The following is a 24,742-nucleotide window of genomic DNA, read 5'->3' as shown; positions in this document are numbered from 1 at the left end:
ATAATGTATACTTATTCATTATAGTAACACGCAAGCACTCACTATAAATAATAGGGGTGTGAATTGCCTAGTACCTTTCGATTCGTATCACAATTCATAGGTCCCGATACAAATCTATAAATGGATTATTGCGATTTTTTAAAAACTCTAATTTAAAAATACTAATCAGTAAACTTTTACATGTACACTGTAAGATTTGTATGAAAATGTATTTATCTGAAAATTCATTTTGCAGTCTTTTTCATGTTTGAACAGCACTGAAATAAAATATTAGGGCTTAATGTTCTATTATTATAACATTCTTCCATGCTTAATGTGTAAATCCTAACCCTATGTAAGACATTTTGTTGAATATTCCCATAAAAAAGGGATGTTTAAAAATCGATTCGGCCGGATATTGAATCGATTCGAGAATTGCGCGCTGTAATATCGCGATATATTCCTGAATCGATTTTTTCTAGCACCCCTAATAAATAAATACCGGTAGGTAAAAAAACAAAAAAAAACAAGACAACTTCCTCGTCTACAAAATGTAACATTTCAAAGTGTGTCACATTAAAAAAAAAAGATCATATTAATGACGAAAACCCTATTTATTTTACCTTACCTAACCTTGCAGATGATCCACAGCTACATGGAGCACTTGGAGCGCACTAAACACCAGCATACAGTAACAGCGGAGCCCTTGGATTCAGGCACTGGCACATCTGCTAAACTGCGGTAAGGCCTAACTCCTCTCCTTGAGGTCATTTCTTTATAGTTGTTGCAATGCTCCTCACACGAGTAGCAGATGGCAGCCACAGATCATGCATTTCTTATAGCCTAGATTTTCATAGCCATTGATTTAGTTTTGGACATACAGTGTTGTAATGGTGCCATTGACTGGACACCGATCACGATCAGCCGGTTTTCATGGAATAGTATCGGCAATGTTGATCAAAGCCTGTCATTGCCGATCACAAAAAGCGATCTTCCACAGTTCATCAGCCGGCAGCCTGTGTAGCTTCCCCTCCACCCTTCCTTCAGACTGTGCAGCAGCTACAAACTCAAATAAACATTTTATTGCATTTTGTTTGACGTTTTGCACTATTTTAGTCTATTCAAAGTATGTTCAGAGATTTCAATCTGTTAAAGATTGTTATTAAAAGCTAGGAATCATATGTTTTTGTCTAAATTGACATGATTGCATGGTTTCTTTTTTCTAAAGATCATATAACCAATAGCACTCACTATAAATAAATTAAAGAATTTAAAGCTAATATACAGCACTGCACTGCCCTGCCTTGAATAAAAAAACTAAAAGATTTTGCCGGCCTAAAAGCCACAAACTTCTGGCTTTAAAAAATTCTCTATCCTGAAAAACCCCCACATACAATTAAGGGCCAAATCCACAAAGAAAGCACTGCGTCCGCTGATAGCGCCATCAATTGCTCTTCATTTGCACCTGTAATTTGCTCCCAGTGCAAACACTTCCACAACGTTTACACCTGATTTACCACACATGGCAATGCTGGATTTGCGCGAAGAACGCCATTGCAAACAATAAGTTGTAAGAACGCAAACTTGGACCCGTCTTTCAGAGAAATGTTGCAAAAACCGAACAGGAAGCAACAAAAAGATCCTACATGTCATGAAGCATGGCAGAGAGTCAACTCATAAAACAGGAGGTACTGACACTTTTGACGTTTGATAGTTGGTTGATGGATGTATGATGGATGTCACTCAGTTGTTCCACTGCGTATACTGTATTAATTAATGCTTTCATGGAATAATGGACTTTGTGGTTGACTGCTCATTGGGAGAGCAGATTAGGACCGGGTGCAGTATTAAAAGGGGCCAGTTGCCCACTGTAATTATCCAACTGACAATATCTCTACAATTTTTACTGACATTGCACCAGACACCAGTATTGCATTTACAGAAATTTCCTCACCCAAAAACATTGACACATATGTTTTAAACAACATTTAGTAACATTTATGAAAAGTAAGATGATGTAGGCTGCTACACAATGGACAGACTGCCATTAGTACCAAATTAAGAGTCGACTCAATTTGATTCATTAAAATGGATTCACTCTCGATTAAATCAAATTAAATCTGTATTTTCAGCCCTTGATGCAGATTTGCATAGACAAAAATAGACCTTTTCAGTATAACATCAAACATCCAGGTGGCACTAGATGGGGTTCTCTTCGATAGCACCACGAGTAAGCAAACTTTTATGTCAATTGATCACGGCTTAGCAATATCATTAAGAAAGCATTGTTAATGGCTTGAATGGTGATTGAGCCTTCATTTCTACCACTGTAGTTTGAACGTGTGAAATGTCATTTGAAAATAAGTTACTTGAGGGATTGAGGTATGCTGATTGGACATGAGACCCAGTGGTGACCGTAATTTATATTTCAACATTAGACAGTACTTAACACGAGGAAATGGCTAATTAAAAGGGATAGGCCGATTATTGGCCGGCCTGATTATCAGCAGCGATACATGTATCAGGCATTTTGACAAACATCGGCATTGGGCTTTTTTTATTTTTTATTTGGATGGCTGAAAAGAGATCAATTTAAAACTGTGTTAACTGAACTGAACTATTTATTTAAATTTTCAGTTCACTTTATTAGAGATGCTGCCGACTCTGGGAACTCTCACATTTTCTCTGAACGATTTGTTGGAATTTTAAAACTAAGATTTCTATTGAAGATTAAAAACAAAACAAAAAAGATTGCAAATTGGAAAAATTGTTCAACAAACATGCTTAAAGACATTTTAACAATGTAATTAGTTAGAGTTTGTATTTTTGAAAAGTTTGACATTGATATTTTCCCTTTTACTGAAAATGAATGTAGCCTCTAAATATCGGTTATCACTACCCTTGGTTTACTACTATCTGCCCTAAAAGACACTCCCCCATCACTCTATCTATTCTCTACTAAAGAATAAACTTTTCTCTTGTTGGAATAATAATGGAATTACTCAAATTATTAATAGATAACCTAACCAAATATTGTATCCAAAATCCGATGATCAAAGTCAATCACTTTTCTGCTACCCAGGAGTACCCTGGTGCTTGTTGTTTACAAACACTTTGAAATGGTCTATTGAATATGTACGAGAGACAAAAAATAAGAACGTTGCCCTCAGTGACTCTGTCTTCTGACCTGTGTACATATAACCTAATTTTGATGCAAGTCCACCACCAAAGTCTCTCACACACACTAAGACCAAAAACTGATAAACCGGTACTTCCGGCTAGTGCAGCCTGAAGAGGCATATGGAACAGGCTGCCTCAGCATCCGACAAAGAGAGAGAGGGGGCGAGAGAGAGAACGTCAGCGCATTCTGTACTGCACAGTGCCTGCTGTGTCACATATCGACAGAGTACAGGAAGGACGACAGAGCAACAAGAACAGATTCACCAGAGGAAGACAGTGGTGGAGTTAACCAGGCTCTGCTTGCTCTCCATGGATGATTTTCTTTTCTCCTCTCTGTCTGCTGCTCTGCTTTGCTCAGTTGCTGTTCCTGAATTCCCGTTATTGTGACTGCTGCCTGCTCTCATTGACTGTCTACCTCACAACTGAGCTAGGCTATACAACAACTAACAGTGTTTTATACTGGGTTCAATTTAGGTTAAGTCTATTCTGTGGCTGCATTTCCCAGCTTCGACTCCCCCAAACATTTTGGCACCATTGAGACGCGGGGCCATGAGCCCCGGACGTATGCTGCTTTTTGTATTTGGCTTTGTTGGTGGAGCAGTGGTCATCAACTCTGCTGTACTGGTGTCTCTATCAGTGCTGCTTCTGGTTCACTACTCTGTCGCTACTGGCGGCTTACCTGCCCTGCCATCTCTTTCCTCCATACAGCGTCTCAGCAGGTACATTGCGTGCTATAGCTTAAAAGGTATATTGTATCTCTTCCGGCTTGCCACCTACTGTAATGGTAACAGTTATAGCCTGTTTAAATGCTAAACAAGGCTCTGTGTTGTTGTCCCATAGGAGCTAACATATAGTCAAAAAATAGGCCAAATAAGCTTCAGTGAAACAATGTACATAGTCAAATTTGTGTTTTCAAATAATCTATGGTTTGAACAGCCAACAAACATTGATTTGTAAACAAATTGTTATCAACAGTTTCAGCAAGATTGCTGGAAGACCTAAAGGATGTTATTTTCTGCTCAATGACTTACCAATGCAAATTAGTGACTACCTTAATTTTTTATTATAAACAAAAAACAAAACTAAAGCATAGAACATTTTAATTAAAAAAAAATAGCAGTTGTCCTTAAGCAACTGCTGTTTTGATCACTAGTGCTTTATAACAGCTACCATTGTTCTCCTGTATAGTCTCCATTATACCTATTCACTGAAAGGGGAAAACCAGCACGGTGTCCATACAATGTTGCTGGGGTGTTACAAACATTTTCCACCATCACCTGATTTGTAACGGTTGCTAAAATGGTAATCCTTAAGATAATATTTTAGTGGTGTAATTTTTAATTTGTTACTAGTATCATCAAAATGTTGAATACTACAACTTGAACTTGCACCAAAAATCCACATTCTCAATTGGTATAGAAGCCAGCAAATCAACTCCAAATGGGTTACTCGATGTCCTTTTCCTGAAAAACACATCATATTCCAACAAATGAAAAATACAATTTGATCAAAAGTTTCCTCCCACATTCCAAAGACATGCATGGCAGGTTAATTGAACACTCCAATTTGTCCATAGGTGTGTTTGTGAGTATGGTTGTTCGTCTCTGTGTGCCCTGCGATTGGCTGGCAACCAGTTCAGGGTGCACCCCGCCTACTGCCCGAAGCCAGCTGGGATAGGCTCCACCGCCCCCCGCAACTCTTGTGAGGAAAAGCGGTTAAGAAAATGGATGAATGGATGGATGATAAATTAAGTGCGTTTATATCGCGCTTTATCTTGATCATATATTTACACATCCATATTCACATATCTCATTCAAGTGTAGCCTACATCGGCCCGTTGACGCAGCGTATAACTATCAACACACGGACAGGTTAGCCTTTTTAGTATCGGCACAGGGAAAGGTTAACCTTTTAGTTTAAAATAGCAAACTTTTAACCTCCCTGACAAGAACAAATAATGTTTCTTCTTTGGTCCCATTTTAAATCCATCTACATTGCTAGCGCCATCCTAGCTAGCGCTAAGTTAGTTAGTCTCTCAGGTCCGGCTTCCAAGTTTTCAAGCTCCCATTTGTTGGTTAATAGCATGGCGTAAGGCCAACCAAATATTACACCTTGGAAGGACCACATGCATAGCTTTCTCGCATACAAACAAGCCATCAAAACAGTCCTCTCTGATGACAGTGTAGTGTGATGGGTTCTGACTCGAATGGGAATATTCTGATTCGGTGCTTGTTTTCAACGGTCAATTCGAGTCACCATCAATTCATGCACAGACCTATTAAATACCTTCAAATATTGTATCACTCACAATTTATCCATGTATTGTCCACCTTCTGATTCTATGTACTGCAACCTGTGTTTTGTAGGAACACATTGTTTTATCCTTGTGGTTCCAAACAACCTGCAACTGTAACTTCTCTACTTGTTTTTTCGCCCTCGTCTGAATTTGTGTTCTGTTTTTCCCTCTTGCCATTGTGTATCTAGGAAGGATCGTCCCATCTCCGTGGGCATTTTTCAGGTCCCAGGCATTGATGGCATGAGCACTGACCTCCACAGGGACCCTGTGGATGTCCAGGCTGAACCTTGGAGATTCAATAACCTCAGCCATCCAAGGTCTAACACCAGTCTCAAGGTATGTAACATTCACTTCTTTAGTGATGAATACTATTTTTTTTTTTTTTTATTCAAACGTGAGCTTTAAGTTCTTCCCACGGAAGGTGACATTATTCCTTGGTTCAGAGAGTGTAATATGTAATTAAATGTGAGTTCTAAAAACAAGTCTGTACATTTCTGGGTGACTAGAATTTTGAACAGTTTGTGTTGTAACTGGGTGGCCTGGAGCCCAGTAAGTGGGGGAAATGGTGCCATTCAGGGAGAGAGGGAAGAGCAGAGAGACTTCACATTGTTGCTGTTAGAAACCACACTGCAAGCAAGACTACATCATCAATATTAATGACTAACATTATGACCACCACATCTAATTACAGCAAAGCTGTATTAAAATGGGGTCTTTACAATGATAAAAATGCTCAGTTTGGATTGACAGTGACACACCCAGAGAGCTTTAAAATAAACATTGTTACTGTGGTTGTAGTTGGCAGTGTACTGCATCGTAATCAGAATGGTTTGTCATATTTACCTCCTTTAGTCTGCAGTAACATGACATCATCTAAAAGTCAACTCATTGTATTATGCGCTGTAATTATACACCACTAATACAATGGCCTTTATTAATGTAATGTTAAGTGTCCAATTATCGGGCAGGATGATTTTCTGCGCCGATATTTGACAAATATTGGCACCAGCCTTTAAAAACAAAACAAAACAAAATTGATGAACTACAAGAGATCCTTTTAAAACTGTGTTAATTTCAGGGTAACATTTTTTTATTTTTTTTATTTTAGGAAACTTTATAAGAGATGCTGCTGACTCTACTCCTTTTGTTTTTGTTTAAAATTAAAACAAAGATAAGGTTTCTGTCATTGTGAAATTTGGGGAAACTAAATTTTTTACTTCTGCTTTACTTTTACTGTAGAAAACTATAGGGGGGCTATTTACTTGTTTAAGTATTCATTGAACTTTTTAAGACATGCTTTTGACCCTGGAAGCTCCCTGAACTTTTAGACAATAGACATATTTTTGAAAGTCCAAGTGAGATTTAAAATAAAATAAAAAATGTCAACATTGTGCAAATTAAAAAAGTTCAATGAATTTATGCTTAAAGATATTGCAACAAAGTTGCACAGTTATTAATATATATATTTATTTATTTATTTTAATTTTGATGCCAATATGTTCCCTTTTACTGAAAATGAATATCAGCTCCAAATATCTGTCACCAGCCTCCCTGACTTCTAATAATTGGTATCAGCATCAGGCCTGGAAAAAGAAAAGAAAAGAATATCATCACTATTGTTAAGACATAGTTTTGTACAGGCGGATTTAGTTTGCAAACATGTAAAACTCTTACGAAAATACTCATCAGAAATCAAAGTCGTTTTTGTCCATTTGATTGTTCTTGTGAACTCTAAAATGCCGCATATTGTCTGTATGCTAGTTGGAACCATTGATAATACTGCCATGTAATCACTTAGAAACGTATTTTTATGTACAGCGTATTTTTATTTCTCCAATTATCTACCAAAGGATAAGATATGAAGGACCAGACCTCACTTGAACCACTCAACTCTATTACACTAGTGTTTATTGCTGTATGTGAACTTAAATTAATTTGCCGTTTGTCATTCTTCAGTTTGATGTCCAAAGTGGAAAGTTCAAATTACCGAATCAGAAGTCTGATCAGGTAGATTTGTTCACAGGCAAAGTGTGTGCGTGTGCAGTGGAAAACAATGAAAATCGCAACCGTGTGCGATTTACTCAAACTAACTCACAATACTTGGAATGAAGGAACAAGTATAAACATTAGTTCAGCAACTAACTGTAATATGGTTGACAGTACTTCAATAAACTTTGTGTCATATTGCGTGGACGATTTTTCTGCTATGTGTGACTGGTGACGTATGAACTGTCAAGGTTATCGAAACATGCAATGAAGTAATTTTAATACAGTATGTTGGCACAAGAAGGCATGTTCATTAATTGCCTAACTTGTGTTTTTCATTTGCTTGTTTTTTTTTCTTATTGTTTGTGTTAATTATGAGTTTGCTATTGAGTTAATTATTTTTACTACCGAGTTACTGCGTAGGTTAGTGAGTATAGGTTGAATTTGGATAGATTGCCACTGTAAGAACGGAACATCATCGGAAAGCGAAGACCCGCTGTAATCGATTCATGCATATCCCAAACATCAGCATTGTTGCACAAATGAAATTCTTTGTACTTTTTCCACTCCCACTTTAGGATGAACTGGCCAACACAAGCCACGAAGGATGGAAATCCAGCACTCCAGCCAAGCAGGGAGGTATCTCCAAATATGTTCCCTCATCATCACAAGAAGGGACATCCAAAACCAGCGCTCCTGTATCTCAGATGAGTAGCACGACGACAAATGCCACCTCATCCACGAAAAGTGGTAACTGTCAAACTTCAGCACCAACATCCCCTCATGGCGCGGCGTGTATCGATACAAGTCCTTCATGTAGCCTCGTGAGTGCTTCTGGCTCTGCTGTTGCAATGGAATCTGTAGCTACTCCTCAGGAACATCGTGGCCTTAACAAGAATCTGGACTGCAACATTGGTAAACCAAACAACAATAAGAACATTTCAGCTGTTCAACTCGGACAGGAGAATCAGGAATCTACAACTCTGCCTCTTGAAGGCAACGGTCAGCAGTGCAACTAACAAGACGCACACAAAAATTGTTTTACAAACACTTACTGAGCCATTATGTTTCTCTGCTGCTCATATTAGATGGCAAAAACACCCTGGAAAAGTCTGAGGTATTGGCGATTATAGAGTCCACTCCTGAGTTGGACATGGACCTTGATGGCTGCCAAGGAACAAGGTACAGGACAGCTGCATGACTAATTAAAACAAAATCTTTAACTGGGTAAGTCAATTGAGAACAGTTTGTCATTTACAATATACATTTATATACAGTATACTGTATATATACCAGCTGTAACCATTACAAACAATCCCTTATGCAAATTTTTAAGGCAGGCAGCACAATTTTTAGCACATCTAACTCGCAGCTCTTAGGCTCAGGCCAGGCAGTGTTCTAATCTCTTCTCCGGTCTTCCTGTTTGGAGTTTGCATGATCTCTCTTTCTATCATTTTTTTTCTGCATTCTGAATTTCTGTCATCTTGTGACATTCCAAAAACGTGATCATTAGGTTAAATGAAGATTCAAAATTGCCTGTTTTGGGTAAGTGTGATTGCAAATCGTTGTCGCAATGTGCACTGTGATTGGCTAGTGACCTGTCCAGGGTGTAACCTCCCTTTCGCTCAAACTCAGCTGGGATAGGTTCAAGGCTCACATATGACCCTACTGAGGTTGGCCTTAGGTCAATGGTGGGAAAATTATTTTCCAAAGGGGCCACGCCAACATGCTCAACAATGTTCCATATTATTTATATAAAGTATTAAATTGCCTTGCTTTAATAAGGTGATACTTGTGTAGATGTTGTATGCATTGCTCTAATTAGAACATTTTACACACTACTCAACTGAACTTTATTTATAGAGCACTTAAAAATAACCATAGCTGCCTACAAAGTGCTGTACATAAAGTAAAAGTCAGACATTAAAACCCAGACTGTAAAAACACTAAGTTAATAAAACACAAAACATTAAAACACATTCAAAAAATTATAAGCAGTCATTAAAATGACAGTTATACACATATTAACATTATACAATATTACTATTCAACCAGCATTCAGAAAAATCATGTCTACAATATGCACAATTTTATCTACATTTTTAAAGTGTCCTGACATCTGAGCACCAACTCACATTAGCTTACTGCATTGTTTGTACCGTACACACACGCACAAAAAAATGATCAAAAATAAAAGCACCGCTTTCGAATTGAAAGCACAACAGTCTACTTTTTATTTTTGACCTGATCAACACGGCGAGGGCCAGTCAGAGACTGTAGATGTTACTTTGCTAATTCAGTTTGCAGATTTTAATTATTAAAATAAGAAGTTAAATACATTTTTCTAAATTCAAAAAAAATGTTTGTAAGAAAAAAGCTTTGACAAATTAATGTAATTAGGGATTTTGTTCCCTAATTTGATTTATAAAACTGTCTTGTTTTCCCAAACCATATGTACCGTATATTGAAGCATAATTATTGTTTGAAGATGCTGAAGCAACGTTAGTGAAACACACAATTTAAAGGTGCATTGTGCCCTTTAAAAAGGTAATGTTAAAGCTTTATTCCACATCATGCATGCTCCACCAATGCCTAGAGTACTCAGAGCCCTGACTGTTTTACTCTGACTGCACCTATCAGATTTTATCCTCCCTTTGTAGTATAATGTGCGAACCCGCTCACTCCACAGTTTCTTTGGGGAGGGGAGGGGATGGGCGGAGTTTTTCTTACCTTATTTGAAGTCATGTCTTCCTTTGTCAACTGTGGCTGTCGCTTTAAGATCGTGCACATACTCGTACGCGCACCATGACCGAGCCTGGCACATATGCTGCAGTTATGCTTTGGGCCAGAGGTGGCAGTCACGAGTAAAAAAGTGACAAACTGCACAAAGATCCTTTAAGTAATGGTCAAAACTCTTGGCCATGATTTTATTCATTACAAAAAAAAGGTAGGAATGTGTGATATTTTCTTAAGTGTATGGAAATATGGTCGTTTACCAAGGCACGTGCATGAATTACTCCAAATACATTAACCCTTATCATTGTATTTTCATAAAACAAATAAAAAGGGTATGACTAGATACATTTTTAACTTCCTCCTGCCCGTTTTGAACATATAAACTATTTTCTTTCTTCCTATTCTTGTTTTTCTTTTTTACTTCAATTTATATTTTATACTTGTAATGTGTTTTGTGTTTTCTACATGTTTATATGTTCAATAAAACCATAAACCAAACAACCAAATTTCACACAAATATTCTTACAGTGGCAGAAGGACCTCAGTAACTTCAGTTTCCAGGACAAACCAGGACTGTGGGACTGGGCAGTTAAATTAAAATGAATATACTGTATATTGAGGCAGACGTTTACTAAATGGTAGGTAATAGGACAACTTGCTCACCATATTGTTGTTGTTGTTTCTTTTTTATCTCTCTCCAGCACACCCACTAAAGGTGGCTTAGAGAATCTAGCATTCGACCGGAACACAGACTCTCTGTTCGAGGAACTGTCCTCTGCAGGAAATGACTACATAGGAGATGTTGATGAAGGAGCAGACCTTTTAGGTAATGAACCTTCCTCAGTTATTATATTTGGCTACTATTGTTGTTATCTTCTCCTATAGCTTTCATAAATTGTCTTTTGTTGGCTGCCGGGCTTTATCAACCTGACAGATGAGTTTTCTGGTGTGTATAAAAGAAAAGTTCATTATCATCAATGGTTGATTTTTTTTTAATTATCTGTTCACCTTTAGATTTTCTTGATATTTGTGTTTTTGTGATTGCAGTGGTGAATTGTGTTTTTATTAGACTAGAAATTACCGGATCAGTTTATAATCATACTGATAATCTGATAAATTAATTATTTCTCTGAAGCGCTAACCCTTCTAATTCTAATTCGCAACAATCAATGCATGAATCTCAGACTACAACTTTTTAGGTAAGAAAGAGTCTAGTATAGATGTCGGAAGCTTTGTTCTGATTTGTTATAATGATTTTGATAAACTAAATACCGTATATTTCACTGTTATTTCTAGGGATGGGTCGGGAGGTCGAACATCTTATACAGGAGAATGCACAACTTCTGGAGACAAAGTTAGTACATGATATATGTTTAATAGTTTGTGGTATGATTTATGTTTTCTCTATTGACTTTTACTCCAGGCGGCACGTTGGTTAGCACGTCCGCCTCCCAGTGCAGAGGACGTGAGATCGAGTCCGGGCTTCGGCCTTCCTGGGTGGAGTTTGCAAGTTCTCCCTGTGCTTGCGTGGGTTTTCTCCGGGTACTCCGGTTTCCTCCCACATGCATGGCAGGTTAATTGAACACTCTAAATTGTCCCTAGGTGTGATTGTGAGTGTGGATGGTTGTTTGTCTCTCTGTGTCCTGGATTGGCTGGCAACCAGTTCAGGGTGTACCCTGCCTACTGCCCGAAGCCAGCTGGGATATGCTCCAGCGCCCCCCGCGACCCTTCTGAGGACTAAGCGGTTAAGAAAATGGATGGATGGATGGATGGATCTTTACTGCTAGGCATTTGGGAATAGGTCACACACATCTAGGTGGACAAACCTAGGTATTTCTTGGGTACTGATTAATGCTACCAGTCTCAAGCACACTTTTGAAATAAATTGGGTCGACTTACTTTCTAATTTTATGTTATTTATAATAATAACTGACATTCATATGTAAAGACACTTATCATGTTTGATTTCTCACAGTATTTATCAACAGTGATTTAACAAGATATGAAACCGATTACTATTAATATGCATCACTTTATTTCTATAAATCTCTGCAAGTGTTGACTTTCCAATGATCTCATGTAGTCCTAGGGGGGTGTCCTAGTACCCATGGGCACCCACTGTACAATATCGACCAAGGGCTTTGAAAGAGAATCCACGTTTGTTTTCAGAAATGCCCTAAATGTGGTAAAGAATGACCTGATTGCTCGAATGGATGAGCTGGCCTGTGAGAAGGAGGTCCTACAAGGAGAGCTTGACTCTGTCACTCAGGCCAAGATCCGACTAGAGGAGAAGAACAAAGATTTGGAAGACGAACTGAAAAAGTTTGTCATTTTAAAAGTTTTGATTTTGATCTTGCTTGAAAATGCACAATTTGTGTTCAAAATGTTTGCTTCTCTTTAGGGTTCGAGCTGAACTTGGGAACAGCAAACACAAGTCTAAGACTGAGAATGAGGATGATGTGAGTTCTTGGTTATATCCGTCTGCATGTGTGGGACTGAGAGGAGGAGCCACAAATTAGTTAGATGGAATGGACTTGTTTACTATGTGTTCCATATTTGACACACAAACCTTGATGTTGGTTGTACAGAGTGATGTGCCCACAGCACAGAGGAAACGTTTCACCAGGGTGGAAATGGCCAGAGTCTTGATGGAGAGGAACCAGTATAAGGAGAGGCTGATGGAGCTGCAAGCGGCTGTCCGATGGACAGAGATGATCCGGTAAACCACTACTGTAATATCAGCATTATCTTATTAATAAATATACAGTCATTTCTGGCCTATAAGGCGCACCTGACTTTAAGCCGTGTTAGCAAAATTTGGGGAATACTCGAGTTTGTTACACATATAACCCAAACCTGATTGTAAGCCACAGGTGTTTTATTGGTTACCACACCGGGTTCCCACTACTTTCTTTTCCATTATTAGGGCGCAAATTGTCTCACTCTTGTTCTGTCTCTCTTACTGTATTTGGGTTCACTTGGTTTGTTTTGCTCTGCTGACGCTCTTGCGCTTCCTTTATAGCGCGCCCCCTTGTGATCTGATGGATAAGACACACCTTTGTATTAGCCGCAGGGTCGAATGCAAGTGAAAAAAGTCCAGAAATTACTGTAAATCAGACTTTCAAACTGAGTTTGTTTGCCTCTATCTTGTCACATGTTGTGTTTTGTACAACCCTATAATATCTATAGAGATGAAACATTACGAATCAAAATCATGATTATGATGCAAGTTTTATACCCAAAATATTTGTACTGTATTTAGTCATTTGTTTTAGTTAGATTTTTTATTATTTATTATTTAGTTTGTTTTTATTATTAGCACTAAAGATTCAAAACATTCAGGTGTAACCCACTAACCAACTCACTGAATCTATGTAACATTATATTTGTATTTTCTGTTTAGATCTCCAATGCATGAATATAGTAATACTGTAAATCAGGAACACACTTAGACAGTGAACTGATTGGTTTGTTTTTTACTCTCAGAGCATCAAAGGAAAACCCCGTACTTTCAGAGAAGAAGAAATCCAGTGTCTGGCAGTTGTGAGTTCCTCCTGTTTGTGTTTGCTCGAATACCAGTCATTGTGGTTTCTTTGTATTTTGTTGATGTTCTTTGAGTCACTTTCCCTTTGTATTACATGTTGTCTGGGGGTTTCTCCAGGATGTAGGTAAATCTGTGACTTGGATAAGTGCAAATTGTGGTTTTTCGGATATGTTCATTTTTATATAAAAAATCTCAACAGAGGAGAAGCCTGTCTTGGAGCAGTGAATTCATTTAAAGGCATTTTTCTTGTGTAATGGTTCTTTAGGTCTTGGTTAAAACTGGTCAAAAGAACTGTCATGGCAATATAATCATAATATACGAGTGAATAAATGAAGTCTATTTGCAGGCTCTTCTTTGTTGGGTTATTGCAGGCATGAGTTTGGTTTGTTGTGGAGTTAATGCATATTTTAGAACAGACTAGAGGCTAAGGGGCAGAGGAACCCAAAGAAGGGGACTGACTTCTGATGATCTCATTATTTCTCCTTCCTGTTGTGTATTCCTCTATAATCTGCCTGATGTTGTGTGTCTGTGTGCAGGCGGTATGTTGGGAGGGTAGTCATAATGTCTGATTTAAGATGACAGACATTAAGGTTCTACATTTGAGCTTTAAGAGCACTAACATAACAGCACAAACTGCTATTTAATCTAAATCTTTGCTTAAGTCGTTTAAGACAATAGGATGTCTTGTTCTGTATGAGTTTGCAAATGCAATCTAACCTTCTGTTTGGCTGCATGTTAGATGAGCGCATGTAAGCTCTTGCTTGTAGTAGCAGGATATGATGCGCTCAGGTCAGGATTCGAGAATTTGTTGTGTGTTCAGTGGCTGCTTTGTCTGTGCTGAGGATACTAAGGTGTGAGTGGGGGTGGCCTTTGTACAGACACAGTTAAACTGTCATGGCTTTCTAGTGGCAGTTAATGTTATAACCAGCTCTTATAATGTTATATTTAAGTCAGATAAGTGAGACAGTGATGGCGCTAACAATTTAGGGTGAGGGGAGTGTGTTTTGGTTCAGTGTTGCCTTGTGCTTTCACTAATGTCCAAATCAATGCATAATACTAACCCTGCACCCCATGCCCCCCTGTTATATTGCTGCACACATTTTTTTGCTTTTTAAGCATACAGTGCAAACCAGTATTTTGACATATTAATGTATATCCAACCGTGTAATTGTTTCCTTGATGGAGGCTGGCATGCAAACAATTTGTCATTGTCCTTTAAATGCTCAAACCCTCCCTCTGCTGGAGCCACTGCTTGTGTCCACCCCTCTATATGTTTGTCTGTGTGCTCTCCCCTTCCCGTCCCTTCCCTTCCCTTCCCTTCCCTTCCCTTACAACTCCAGTTTCAGCCGTTTGTTCAGTTCGTCGGGCGGCGCATCGAAGAAGCCTGCTGCCGAAGCCCCAGTCAACGTGAAGTACAATGCACCCACCTCGCAGATTCAACCGTCAGTCAAGAAGAGGAGCAGCGCCTTGCAACAGCTGCCCAGCGACAAGAGCAAAGCCTTTGATTTTCTCAATGAGGAGTAAGTCTGTCAAGAGAGATTGATTATTATTTGTATTATTATTTTAAAACAGTTTAGCCAGTTGTGAGATTTTATTAAAAAGACGAGGTTAACAAAAACACAAGTCAACCCAGTCGTTTTAATCTTTATTGATTATAAGACACATTTGTAAGAGAGCGGATGATATATACCACAGATTGGCAGTGGATAGCATGGTGTCCAGGCGAGAACAGAAGCGGGCACAGTATCAGCAGGTTAAAGCCCATGTCCAGAAAGAGGAGGAAGGCAGAGTCCAAGCTTATGGCTGGAGCCTGCCCAAGAAGCACAAAGTAAGTCGCAAAGTTGCTTCAACCTTTCATTCATGTCATGGGAGATTCTGAACTTTGATTTGAAATCTGTTTATTTCTTCAGGAAATCTCTTACTCTTCCTTTTAGCTAAGAATTCTTGAAATATTTTGCATCCACAATTTATCGTCACTCTGTATTTTGTATGATGACATTTGTCATTTATCATTTTTGTATATTTTTGAGAAGAGTTTAAATCATTCACCGCCAACCCAGTTAAAATGGGTCTATGACTAATATAGCCTTCAATGTTAAAATGGAGCGGCCCAGTTAAAATGGATCTTTGACATTTATAGCCATCAATGGCACTAAAGCTTTGGTAGCATTTTGAAATGTAATTTTCTTCTCACAGAACAATGGCGGTCAAGAGAAGATGGACCTACCTGTTCCGGTCTTCCTTAGACCTGTGGATGAAAAAGATGCCTCAGTGAAGGTATGTTCATGTCTTTTTGTTACTGCATGTAGTTTGGCTCAACAGCTTCATTATTGGTTTGGCTGTACGATATATTAAGATTTAATACAAAAGTTGCATCTTTACCTTTTTATGCAGTTACAATATAATAGGGCAATTTAAACAGCCTATCATACTTGGAGGTATTTCTAATTCTACTCTACTCCTCCACAACAATGATAAACATAGTGTTAATAATTTATATCGCTGACAGTTCTGCGGTCTAGTAAATATATGAATTATACAACAGTCTATTCAGCAGATCACTTCTCAGAAGACTAATGGTACTTGTCTTTGTGCCAACTTGTGTGCCTGTGCTTCAGTTGTGTTGTGCTGCTGGCGTGCACTTATCTGGAGGTAAAACCAGAGACGGGGGTTCCATCGTAGGAGCCAGTGTGTTTTACAGCAATGTGTCAGGACCAGAGAGCCCCAAAAATAAAACAGGATCTCAGAGCAGCCTGGAAAAACTAGATCAAGAACTCAAGGTCAGAATCACCTAGTCATTGGTTGTCAATTGTATTGTATTTTGTCAAAACACAGAAAATAACAATATTTAAACTGAAACATGGTCATCTCTTTTGCTTTTCATCAAAAGGAACAGCAAAAAGAACTCCGGCAACAGGATGAGTTTTCATCACTGGTCTGGATTTGTACCAGCACCCAGTCGACTACTAAAGCTGTTGTCATTGATGCTAACCAGCCCGGAATCATCCTGGACAGTTTCTTTGTGTGCAATGCACACGTACTTTGTATCACCAGTGTACCAGGTTGGTTGCTAAGTACTTTATACAACTCGAAAGTGATGTGTTTTTGTAAAGTTGTAAAGTATGAAAAGCAAATTTTTGCTGCTGGAAAAAAAAGTCTCAATATAATTTTAACGATGTGATAGGTTTGTTATAAGTTCTCTTAATAACAAGAAAAAAATATCACATTATTTCAAAACGTTTTGCCATTATAACATGAAATTATCATGTTATTTCAAGTTGAGGTATGAAGCAAAGAATATGGCTCATTTACTGGAATAAATTAAATTCCACTGTACTTAATGCTTTGAGATATGGTGTAATTGTACAGTTATGGGGCATCGTGGATGAGACTGTTATCAGTACATGTACACTCTCTAAGAAGGAAAATACAGATGTGATCCTCTTTACGGTCCTCATTGTTTAACTGGAAGGCACGGAGGCTTCAGATCGTAAAATTACATTGATGTTATAACGTGAAAAATATATTATAGCAATAATCCATTTTCCTGTCGTGTGGCTTCAATATGCTTAGTTTAGCTGGATTTTTTGGGGGGTATGGGCAAAATTGTTTACTTAAATTACTATAAATCAATTTGTCAGTTATTTAATGAGGTACATGACTAAATAAAAAAATGAATGATGTTAACCTTTTTTTTTTTTTATGAAGAGAAACATCTATAGCAATCTATAGCATCTTTAAGAAGACATGTACATAGTGCATTAATTTAGCCATTTTGTACGAGCCAGCCTGCAGCCTCAAATTTGTTGGCCTTCTGGTCGAGACGCTCTTGACAGAGAAAGCTTAGTTTTTTAAGTATGGAAAAATCAAAAGGCCCTCACCTGAGGACCTGAGCCTGTGGCCTGGCTCATAGCTACTGACACTGTAATTGAATGCAACACATTTGACAGAACTTCTGATAATGAGCTCAGTCGGTAGTATTAAAGAACAGGGTGTGCTGTATGTGGCCTGTCGCCCATACGATGCCCACTCCTCTTCTAAGGGGTGAAAAATTAAGTTCATATAAAAGAGTGTTTTTTGTGATCGTTGACACTACGGTGCCGTGCATTCAAATGAGTCCCCCAGTTTTTATTGTCCCCCATTGGTCCACAACTGCAACATTTTTGTCCAGGTGCAAGAGAGACAGACTATCCAGCAGGTGAGGAACTAACCTTGAGCTCAGAGTGTGCACCAGTCGAAAAGGCCTTCCTGTCCGACAGCAGTAGCAGCACAGCAGGCAGTGATAGTTTGCTTGGAGGCATTACTATCGTAGGCTGTACAGCTGAGGGAGCAACAGCTGTCCCTCAGACAGCAGACAGTGCAGGCAAAGAAAATGGAGTGATGGGTAAGTGATTTAATATTTTTCATAGCCCACTCCCCTTTATTTAACTGTGTGACTGTTGTAGAGGCCACTGAGGAGAGGGGAGGGTCTGCTAGCCAGAGAGAAGTATGCAGTGAACATATCTTCACTGATCCTTTGGGGCTGCAGCAGGCAGCAGAGGCTTCTGACAACTGCTCTCAAAGGTAATAGCAATCTGGTGAATAATCTGAAATGTATGTCAATAAACATTGACCTAGAACCAATGTGAAGGTCTTCTCATCACTGTGATCTGATGGTTGATTTCAACATTTAGATTAGAGGGGGTCAATACAGGTATGCTATAAATGTGACACTAGTCATCATCTGGCACCATCAGCATTGCACTGCAAAAATGATCAATCAACCACAAAATGTGATGGAAGCAGATTAGTCTGGCAAAAAGTTGATCTGCTGCCCTGATTTGACAGAATTTAGTGAATGTCTGCCAGTATTTCTCTGTCAGTACTTCAGTTTTTTCTATTGTTTGGCTCTCTCGTGATACTATACAAACATGCTGCCTTGCATGTACTGTACGTACATAGTAAAGCCACATATTTAAAAATAAAGCACAATTTGTTTGTGAACTGTCAAAATGAATGTTGTCCACTTTGTAATCCATTATTTGATTCTCAATTTTTAGTTAAGTGTAAGTTTTATATCATTAATTCTCATAGCCATGTCACTGTAGTGTACAGTATATTAGATTTTTTTTAGCCACAGCTTTTAATTGCATAATGGACTTAAGGGGCAGATCACAGCCTTTCTACAACTTAGTTCAATTGTTGAGTATCCTGCTGTGCTGAATTTCCGATTGAAAAGCGGAGTATAAGTGTTATTTGACAGTCTATGATTGTGATTTTCCTGGTCAGTAGAGATGATGACATGAGTTCAAACTCCACTGCTGAGGAGCGGGATCTGTCGAGAGAAGAGGCTCAGAAGATGAGCAGCGTCCTGCCCACTATGTGGCTCGGAGCACAGAACGGATGGTGAGAATCAATTGTGTTCACTTGATATTTTGTTTTGTGAGCAAAAATTCAAATCGGTGATCATTACATTTCTCCAGTGTGTATGTCCACTCATCTGTGGCACAGTGGAAGAAGTGTCTCCATTCTATAAAGCTGAAAGACTCTGTACTTGGCATAGTGTAAGTTAATTGAAATAGCTGCTGCTTTGCTACTGAAAAGTCTGCCAACCTGACTTTTGATATGTTTTTCTGCCATAGACATGTGAAAGGGCGTGTCCTGGTCGGCTTGTCTGATGGCACGTTAGCCATCTTTCACCGTGGAGCTGGTGAGTGTGGACATGAATTCCATCGCTAAAATCTAGGGATAGAGCGATAATCGGTATCGGTGCCGATATTTGTACAAATAAGAAATATCGGCATTTTACGTATCTGAAAGCTGATATAGCCGGTCTTTCACTGAGTGGTGAATGCTTGCGAACGTCGAGAATTTCGAGTTTTTATCAGGATTTGTAAGATGTTCACAGACAGTTTTTACTTGTGGAAAAGAACATGTTCAGACAATTTTTCACTGTCTGCAAAGATCTTTTGAAACGTTATATGAACCCATAAACCCCAAATTTGCTACATTTGCATGCTTTTGTCGCTCAGTGAGATGCAGGTAACTTTTCATTTATGTATTTATTGATTAAGATGTTGCTGACACTAGGAACTCCTTACACTTTTTATAAGATATAAAAAAAAATATATACAGTCATTTCTGGCCTATAAGGCGCACCGGACTAAAAGCCGCGCTAGCTAAATTTGGGGAATACTCGAGTTTGTTACACATATAAACCGCACCCGACTGTAAACCACCGTGTTCCCGCTACTTTCTTTTCCATAATGACAGAAAAATGTCAAATTGTCTCGCTCTTGTTCTGTCTCTCCTACTGTATTTGGATTCACTTGGTTTGTTTTGCTCTGCCTGACGCGCTTGCGCTTCCTTTATAGTGCGCCCCCTTGTGATCTGATGGATAAGCCGCACCTTTGTATTAGCCGCAGGGTTGAATGCAAGTGGAAAAAAGTAGCGGCTTATAGTCCAGAAATTACTGTAATCAAATTAAGAAATTATGACATTTTGGAAAACTTTATTTACAATAGAAAACTTTATGGAGCTATTTACTTGCTTTGTTTTTAATTTAATTTAGCTTAATAGAAGGTGATGACCCTGGAAGCTCCCTGCAATTTTTGTTATAATTTTTAAACAAAGCTGTCTATTCCTTATAATGTTTAAAATTAAAAGGAAAAATCTTCAAAGTTTAAATTTAAAAAAATTCGATGATAATATTTTTTCATTTACTGCAAATGAATATCCGCATGAAAGTTATGCAGTTATCGGCCTCCTTGACTTCTCGATATTGGTATTGAGAAAACCATATTGGTCCATCGCTACTAAAATCAAGGTAAAGTAAATTTGTGTTTTCTTCAATTGTTTTGTTCCAGATGGACAGTGGGATCTGACTAACTACCACCTGCTCGACTTGGGAAAACCTCACCACTCCATTCGCTGCATGACTGCAGTACATGACAAGGTGTGGTGTGGTTTCAGAAATAAGATCTATGTGGTGCAGCCTAAAGCTATGAAGATTGAGGTAAAGTAACATTGAAGTTCCATTTCTTGTTACTGAATGACTTGAAACTTTGTGAGGGAAAATCATTTCTTTATACTTCCACATTGCTTGCATGACTCTTTTCTTTTAGCAGAATTGAAACACGAATTTTGACAAAAAGAAATGCAGTTTTTCTCTCATGCGTTGCACAACAGCCCTTTGGTTCATGTTGCTAATTATTTTAAGAGAGCACACTGATATTTTTTGGACTGTAAGTCACTTCGGAGTTTTCCACACACAGTCAAAAAAATTAAGAAGAATTGGGCGGAATCCTTGTACTGCCAAAATCAACTTTTCAGGAGACCCCAAAAAACGGCATGTTTGTTTAACCACTAACATTGCAATGTCAAAGAGTGCAAGCTATTTTCAACACTTTTGATTAGTCAACAATTTGTTATTTTACACAAAAAGAGACCAAGAGTAGTGAATCTTGGACTGGCACCCAAAATCCCTGTTCCATAATCATGTTGACGGCAGTGATGTTGAGGTTCTGGTGGGATTGTAAACTTGCGCGGAAAAGTTTTTCTTTATAGTTTAAAATTGCTTACCTTAATTAGAATCCTGTGTGGCATTGTGGCCAAAGGTAGAATCTTTGTCGATTACTGTGCCGTTTGGTGCTATAATAATAAATTTGAAATTTGAAATTGATAAATTTGTGTTGATGTGACCCTGCAGAAGTCATTCGATGCACACCCCCGTAAGGAGAGCCAGGTGCGTCAGTTGGCATGGGACGGTGACGGCATCTGGGTGTCCATCAGGCTGGACTCCACCCTCAGGCTCTTCCACGCCCACACTTTCCAGCACCTTCAGGATGTGGACATTGAGCCTTATGTCAGCAAGATGTTGGGTTGGTTCATTGTCTGAAATGAAATATGTATCCACCGTTGCACACAGGTTAAGGTTTCAAGGGAAGGTGAGGGTTGCAATCTATGACAATGATTTGCACACTCTTTCAGGTACGGGGAAACTTGGCTTCTCATTTGTGCGCATCACGGCTCTCATGGTGTCATGTAATCGTCTGTGGATTGGGACTGGAAATGGAGTCATCATTTCCATCCCTCTAGCAGAGAGTGAGTATTGAATGTAAAGTGATGTACAAGGTGTCCCCAAAAGCACTTATTGATTTCATGACGTTATATCGAAACAAGGCTTTACATCATCGGGATTCTTGGGGATCGCTGATCAGCGACTTTAGAAAAAAAGATAACCGATTACAGATCAAATCATAAAATGGAGCAACATGTCTATTCAAATAGCGTGTTTATTTCCTGTTTGATAAAGAAATGTCTTTACGCGGTCAGGATTTTTGGGGTCAATCGGCGAGTTTGGAAAAAACGGTACTCATTGTCCAATTCAATCAGAAGATTGAGAACTATGTATAGTTAAACAGCTTGTATATTTACTCTACAGTGTAACCCCTGCCGTAGCACATATACACGTATAATTGGCAGCCATTACAATGTATCGGTAAAAATAAAAAAAACCTCCAAAAATTATATTATAAGAAAATATTACACTGAAGGTTTTGCTAAAACTAATGCTAAATACTATTGCTATCTTGGCTCAACAGCTGTAAACAAGCCAATTCAATTACTTACCAGCTACTCAGCTTCACATTCTGTTTGTGCCGCTAAAGCTGGCTGTGTTTGTCCACTTTTTATATCTGCTTAGGGTACCGTGTGAAACCTATTGGCTGTGGCAGAGATTCCCCCACTATCTATGCAAACTGCGTTGATTTTCTAACATAGCTCGTCCTAATGTTTGATATAACCGTCATTTTCTCTTATCCTCGTTTAGCAAAAGTTAGCACGTCTGTATTTCCGTGTTTGTCCAAACACACCTGCCTGCTAGTTGCATCTGTGATTGGCTGAATGTGTGTGTGGCTGGAAGTTAACATTACTTACGCTGAGTGATGAAAGCTATTTTGAAATAAAGAGATGTTAAAATTAAAAAAATAACACACATACTGCAGTTAGTTATTTTATTTAATGTAAATAAAATGGTTTTCTGACCTTTTACCAGGGGAAAAAAAACGCTATTACTTTGTGATTGGATGGTTGAGGGCGCGGAGACGGAACTTCCGCCTCCCAGTGCAAAGGCTTTCCACAAGACGCAACCAGGCTAAAAATAGATTAGCTCACACATACACTATGGCAGCACAGAACGATTTCAGAGTGAATGAGTTTTATTTTTTATTTTTTGCTGTAATGTTTTAGTTCAAAGATCCAATCAATATCATCATTGACTGATTACAGTAATTTGCATAAAATGACAAATATCGTCCAATCACGATCCAGGTGATCAGATCGGTGTAAAGTCTAATCAAAACCTCAGTTTTTTTTTTTATATTAATTTAAAACAGAAGATCTGATTATTATTATTTTTAATCATAGGAAAAAAGTATCAACTGTTAACCTTGTGTTTATTTTATCAGCTAACAAGTTAGCCAAGGGGTCAGGTAACCACCCAGGGAGTGTGATTCGAGTCTACGGTGATGACAGCAGTGACAAAGTAGCAGCAGGGACATTTGTTCCATACTGCTCCATGGCCCACGCCCAGCTCTGTTTCCATGGACACCGCGATGCCGTTAAGTTCTTCACCGCCGTCCCTGGTAAATCAAAAGCTCTTGATTCCATACACAAGGATCCATAAACATGGACATCCATCCATATTATCATAAAAATCTCATTTGGATTTGCATGTTAGGAAATAGAATCAAATCCACAGGGAACAGATTTGATCTCAGTGGAGACCTAATCATGTGATCATTGCCTGAGTCTTAGCTGAACACTAAATGGAAGGTAGAAGAGGTACCACAGCTAGAAGGCTATAATTATTGCAACTAGTTATTCATTAACAAGATAATTAGAAAAGGGTGTGGGTCTCCTGTGGGAAGGAGATGCTGAAGTTGATGATGGTGAGAAAGGGAGTCCCATCAGTTTAGAGTAAGTTGTTGTGTGCTGTTGTTTCAGGTCATGCCCTCCCATCTACATCCAGCGGTGGAGATGACAAGACATCAGATGCTCCATCTCAGTATGGAACCCAGTCTATGCTGGTGATGAGTGGAGGAGAAGGTTACATTGATTTCAGGATGGGTGAGTTACCTATTTAAAGTGGACATATATGAAAAATATATTTTTTGTCTTTGGCCACCCTTCAAGTGTGAACTTAAACAACTGTTTAATCTTTTTTTGTTTCCTTTTTTTCTCTTTTTTTTTGCTATTTCTGAAAATGCATCTGAGTAAGCTGAAAAATAGCACCCCATAATATAGCACTTTATAAATACATACAGTAATGACATAGTTAAAAATAATTTGAACACTTTTTTTCACATGGCATCATATCAATGCTGGTCCTTCTGGTGTGCCCGCTTTGGCCACCTGGGGGCAGTATAAGACATACTGTACAGTATATATTCCCTGTACTGTGCACTTGATCTCTAAACAGTCCTTTTCTCTTTGTATTAGAGCTCATCAGTACCCAATACACTGGGAACTATGAAGGACCAAAACTGCCAAAATTAAAAAAAAAAAAAAATGAATAAAACAGAAAGTAAAAACGGATATAAATAATATAATTCAAAAATGTAATTAAAAAAACATATGTATAAATGGAAATAATAACAACAAAAAATATATATTACACAACAACAAATTGTGGTGACAGTGGACAAGATAGTCGTCCATTGCTGGAGCTCTCCATGCAAGCCGGCGAGACTTCCTTGTTTGCCGACCCGCTTACTCTCTTACTTACTCGCTTACTCTTACCAGTAAAAGGCAGTTTGCAACAGTGGAGCCCAACCCAAGACACCTTAGGACCGCCCCCTATATTTGAATAACATTTCGACCTGACAGAGCGTCTGCAGTATGAAATACATTCATGTGAGAGCAGAGCGTTTTTTATTTATTTATTGATATTTAATTCTATTTATATATTTATTTTTGTATTTCCACATTTATTTATATTTTTCAATCTCGTTTTTTAGTTGTGTATTTATTTTTACTTTCAT

The 24,742-nt window shown here is 38.4% G+C and overlaps 1 protein-coding gene across 3 annotated transcripts in view; it reads left to right on the top strand.

Annotated features, from left to right (window-relative positions):
* The window catches only part of spag9b (sperm associated antigen 9b), a 47,345-nt gene that overhangs the window by 20,498 nt on the left and 2,105 nt on the right, over window positions 1-24,742 (top strand). Inside the window, exons 4-28 of one of the 3 annotated variants that reach the window (XM_086063751.1) lie at window positions 620-720; window positions 5,644-5,791; window positions 8,020-8,443; window positions 8,530-8,623; window positions 10,879-11,003; window positions 11,474-11,531; window positions 12,347-12,499; window positions 12,579-12,636; window positions 12,766-12,896; window positions 13,664-13,720; window positions 15,062-15,241; window positions 15,417-15,549; window positions 15,918-15,998; window positions 16,340-16,501; window positions 16,612-16,783; window positions 17,893-18,105; window positions 18,167-18,284; window positions 18,990-19,106; window positions 19,184-19,264; window positions 19,343-19,410; window positions 20,567-20,715; window positions 21,409-21,580; window positions 21,690-21,803; window positions 23,168-23,344; window positions 23,706-23,828. In XM_086063751.1, the coding sequence (XP_085919877.1) occupies window positions 620-720; window positions 5,644-5,791; window positions 8,020-8,443; window positions 8,530-8,623; window positions 10,879-11,003; window positions 11,474-11,531; window positions 12,347-12,499; window positions 12,579-12,636; window positions 12,766-12,896; window positions 13,664-13,720; window positions 15,062-15,241; window positions 15,417-15,549; window positions 15,918-15,998; window positions 16,340-16,501; window positions 16,612-16,783; window positions 17,893-18,105; window positions 18,167-18,284; window positions 18,990-19,106; window positions 19,184-19,264; window positions 19,343-19,410; window positions 20,567-20,715; window positions 21,409-21,580; window positions 21,690-21,803; window positions 23,168-23,344; window positions 23,706-23,828 (3,409 nt within the window). The remainder of the gene's footprint in view (window positions 1-619; window positions 721-5,643; window positions 5,792-8,019; window positions 8,444-8,529; window positions 8,624-10,878; window positions 11,004-11,473; window positions 11,532-12,346; window positions 12,500-12,578; window positions 12,637-12,765; window positions 12,897-13,663; window positions 13,721-15,061; window positions 15,242-15,416; window positions 15,550-15,917; window positions 15,999-16,339; window positions 16,502-16,611; window positions 16,784-17,892; window positions 18,106-18,166; window positions 18,285-18,989; window positions 19,107-19,183; window positions 19,265-19,342; window positions 19,411-20,566; window positions 20,716-21,408; window positions 21,581-21,689; window positions 21,804-23,167; window positions 23,345-23,705; window positions 23,829-24,742) is intronic. The other 2 variants (XM_086063752.1, XM_086063753.1) reach the window with 2 other exon arrangements.

Source organism: Leptonotus elevatus, chromosome 20 (assembly GCF_054856555.1).
Source record: "Leptonotus elevatus isolate MCC_2025b chromosome 20, RoL_Lele_1.0, whole genome shotgun sequence".
In the NCBI taxonomy this organism is placed as follows: Eukaryota; Metazoa; Chordata; class Actinopteri; order Syngnathiformes; family Syngnathidae; genus Leptonotus; species Leptonotus elevatus.
The sequence above is the reverse complement of the archived record's forward strand: the minus strand, read 5'-3'. Positions and strand labels throughout refer to the sequence as shown.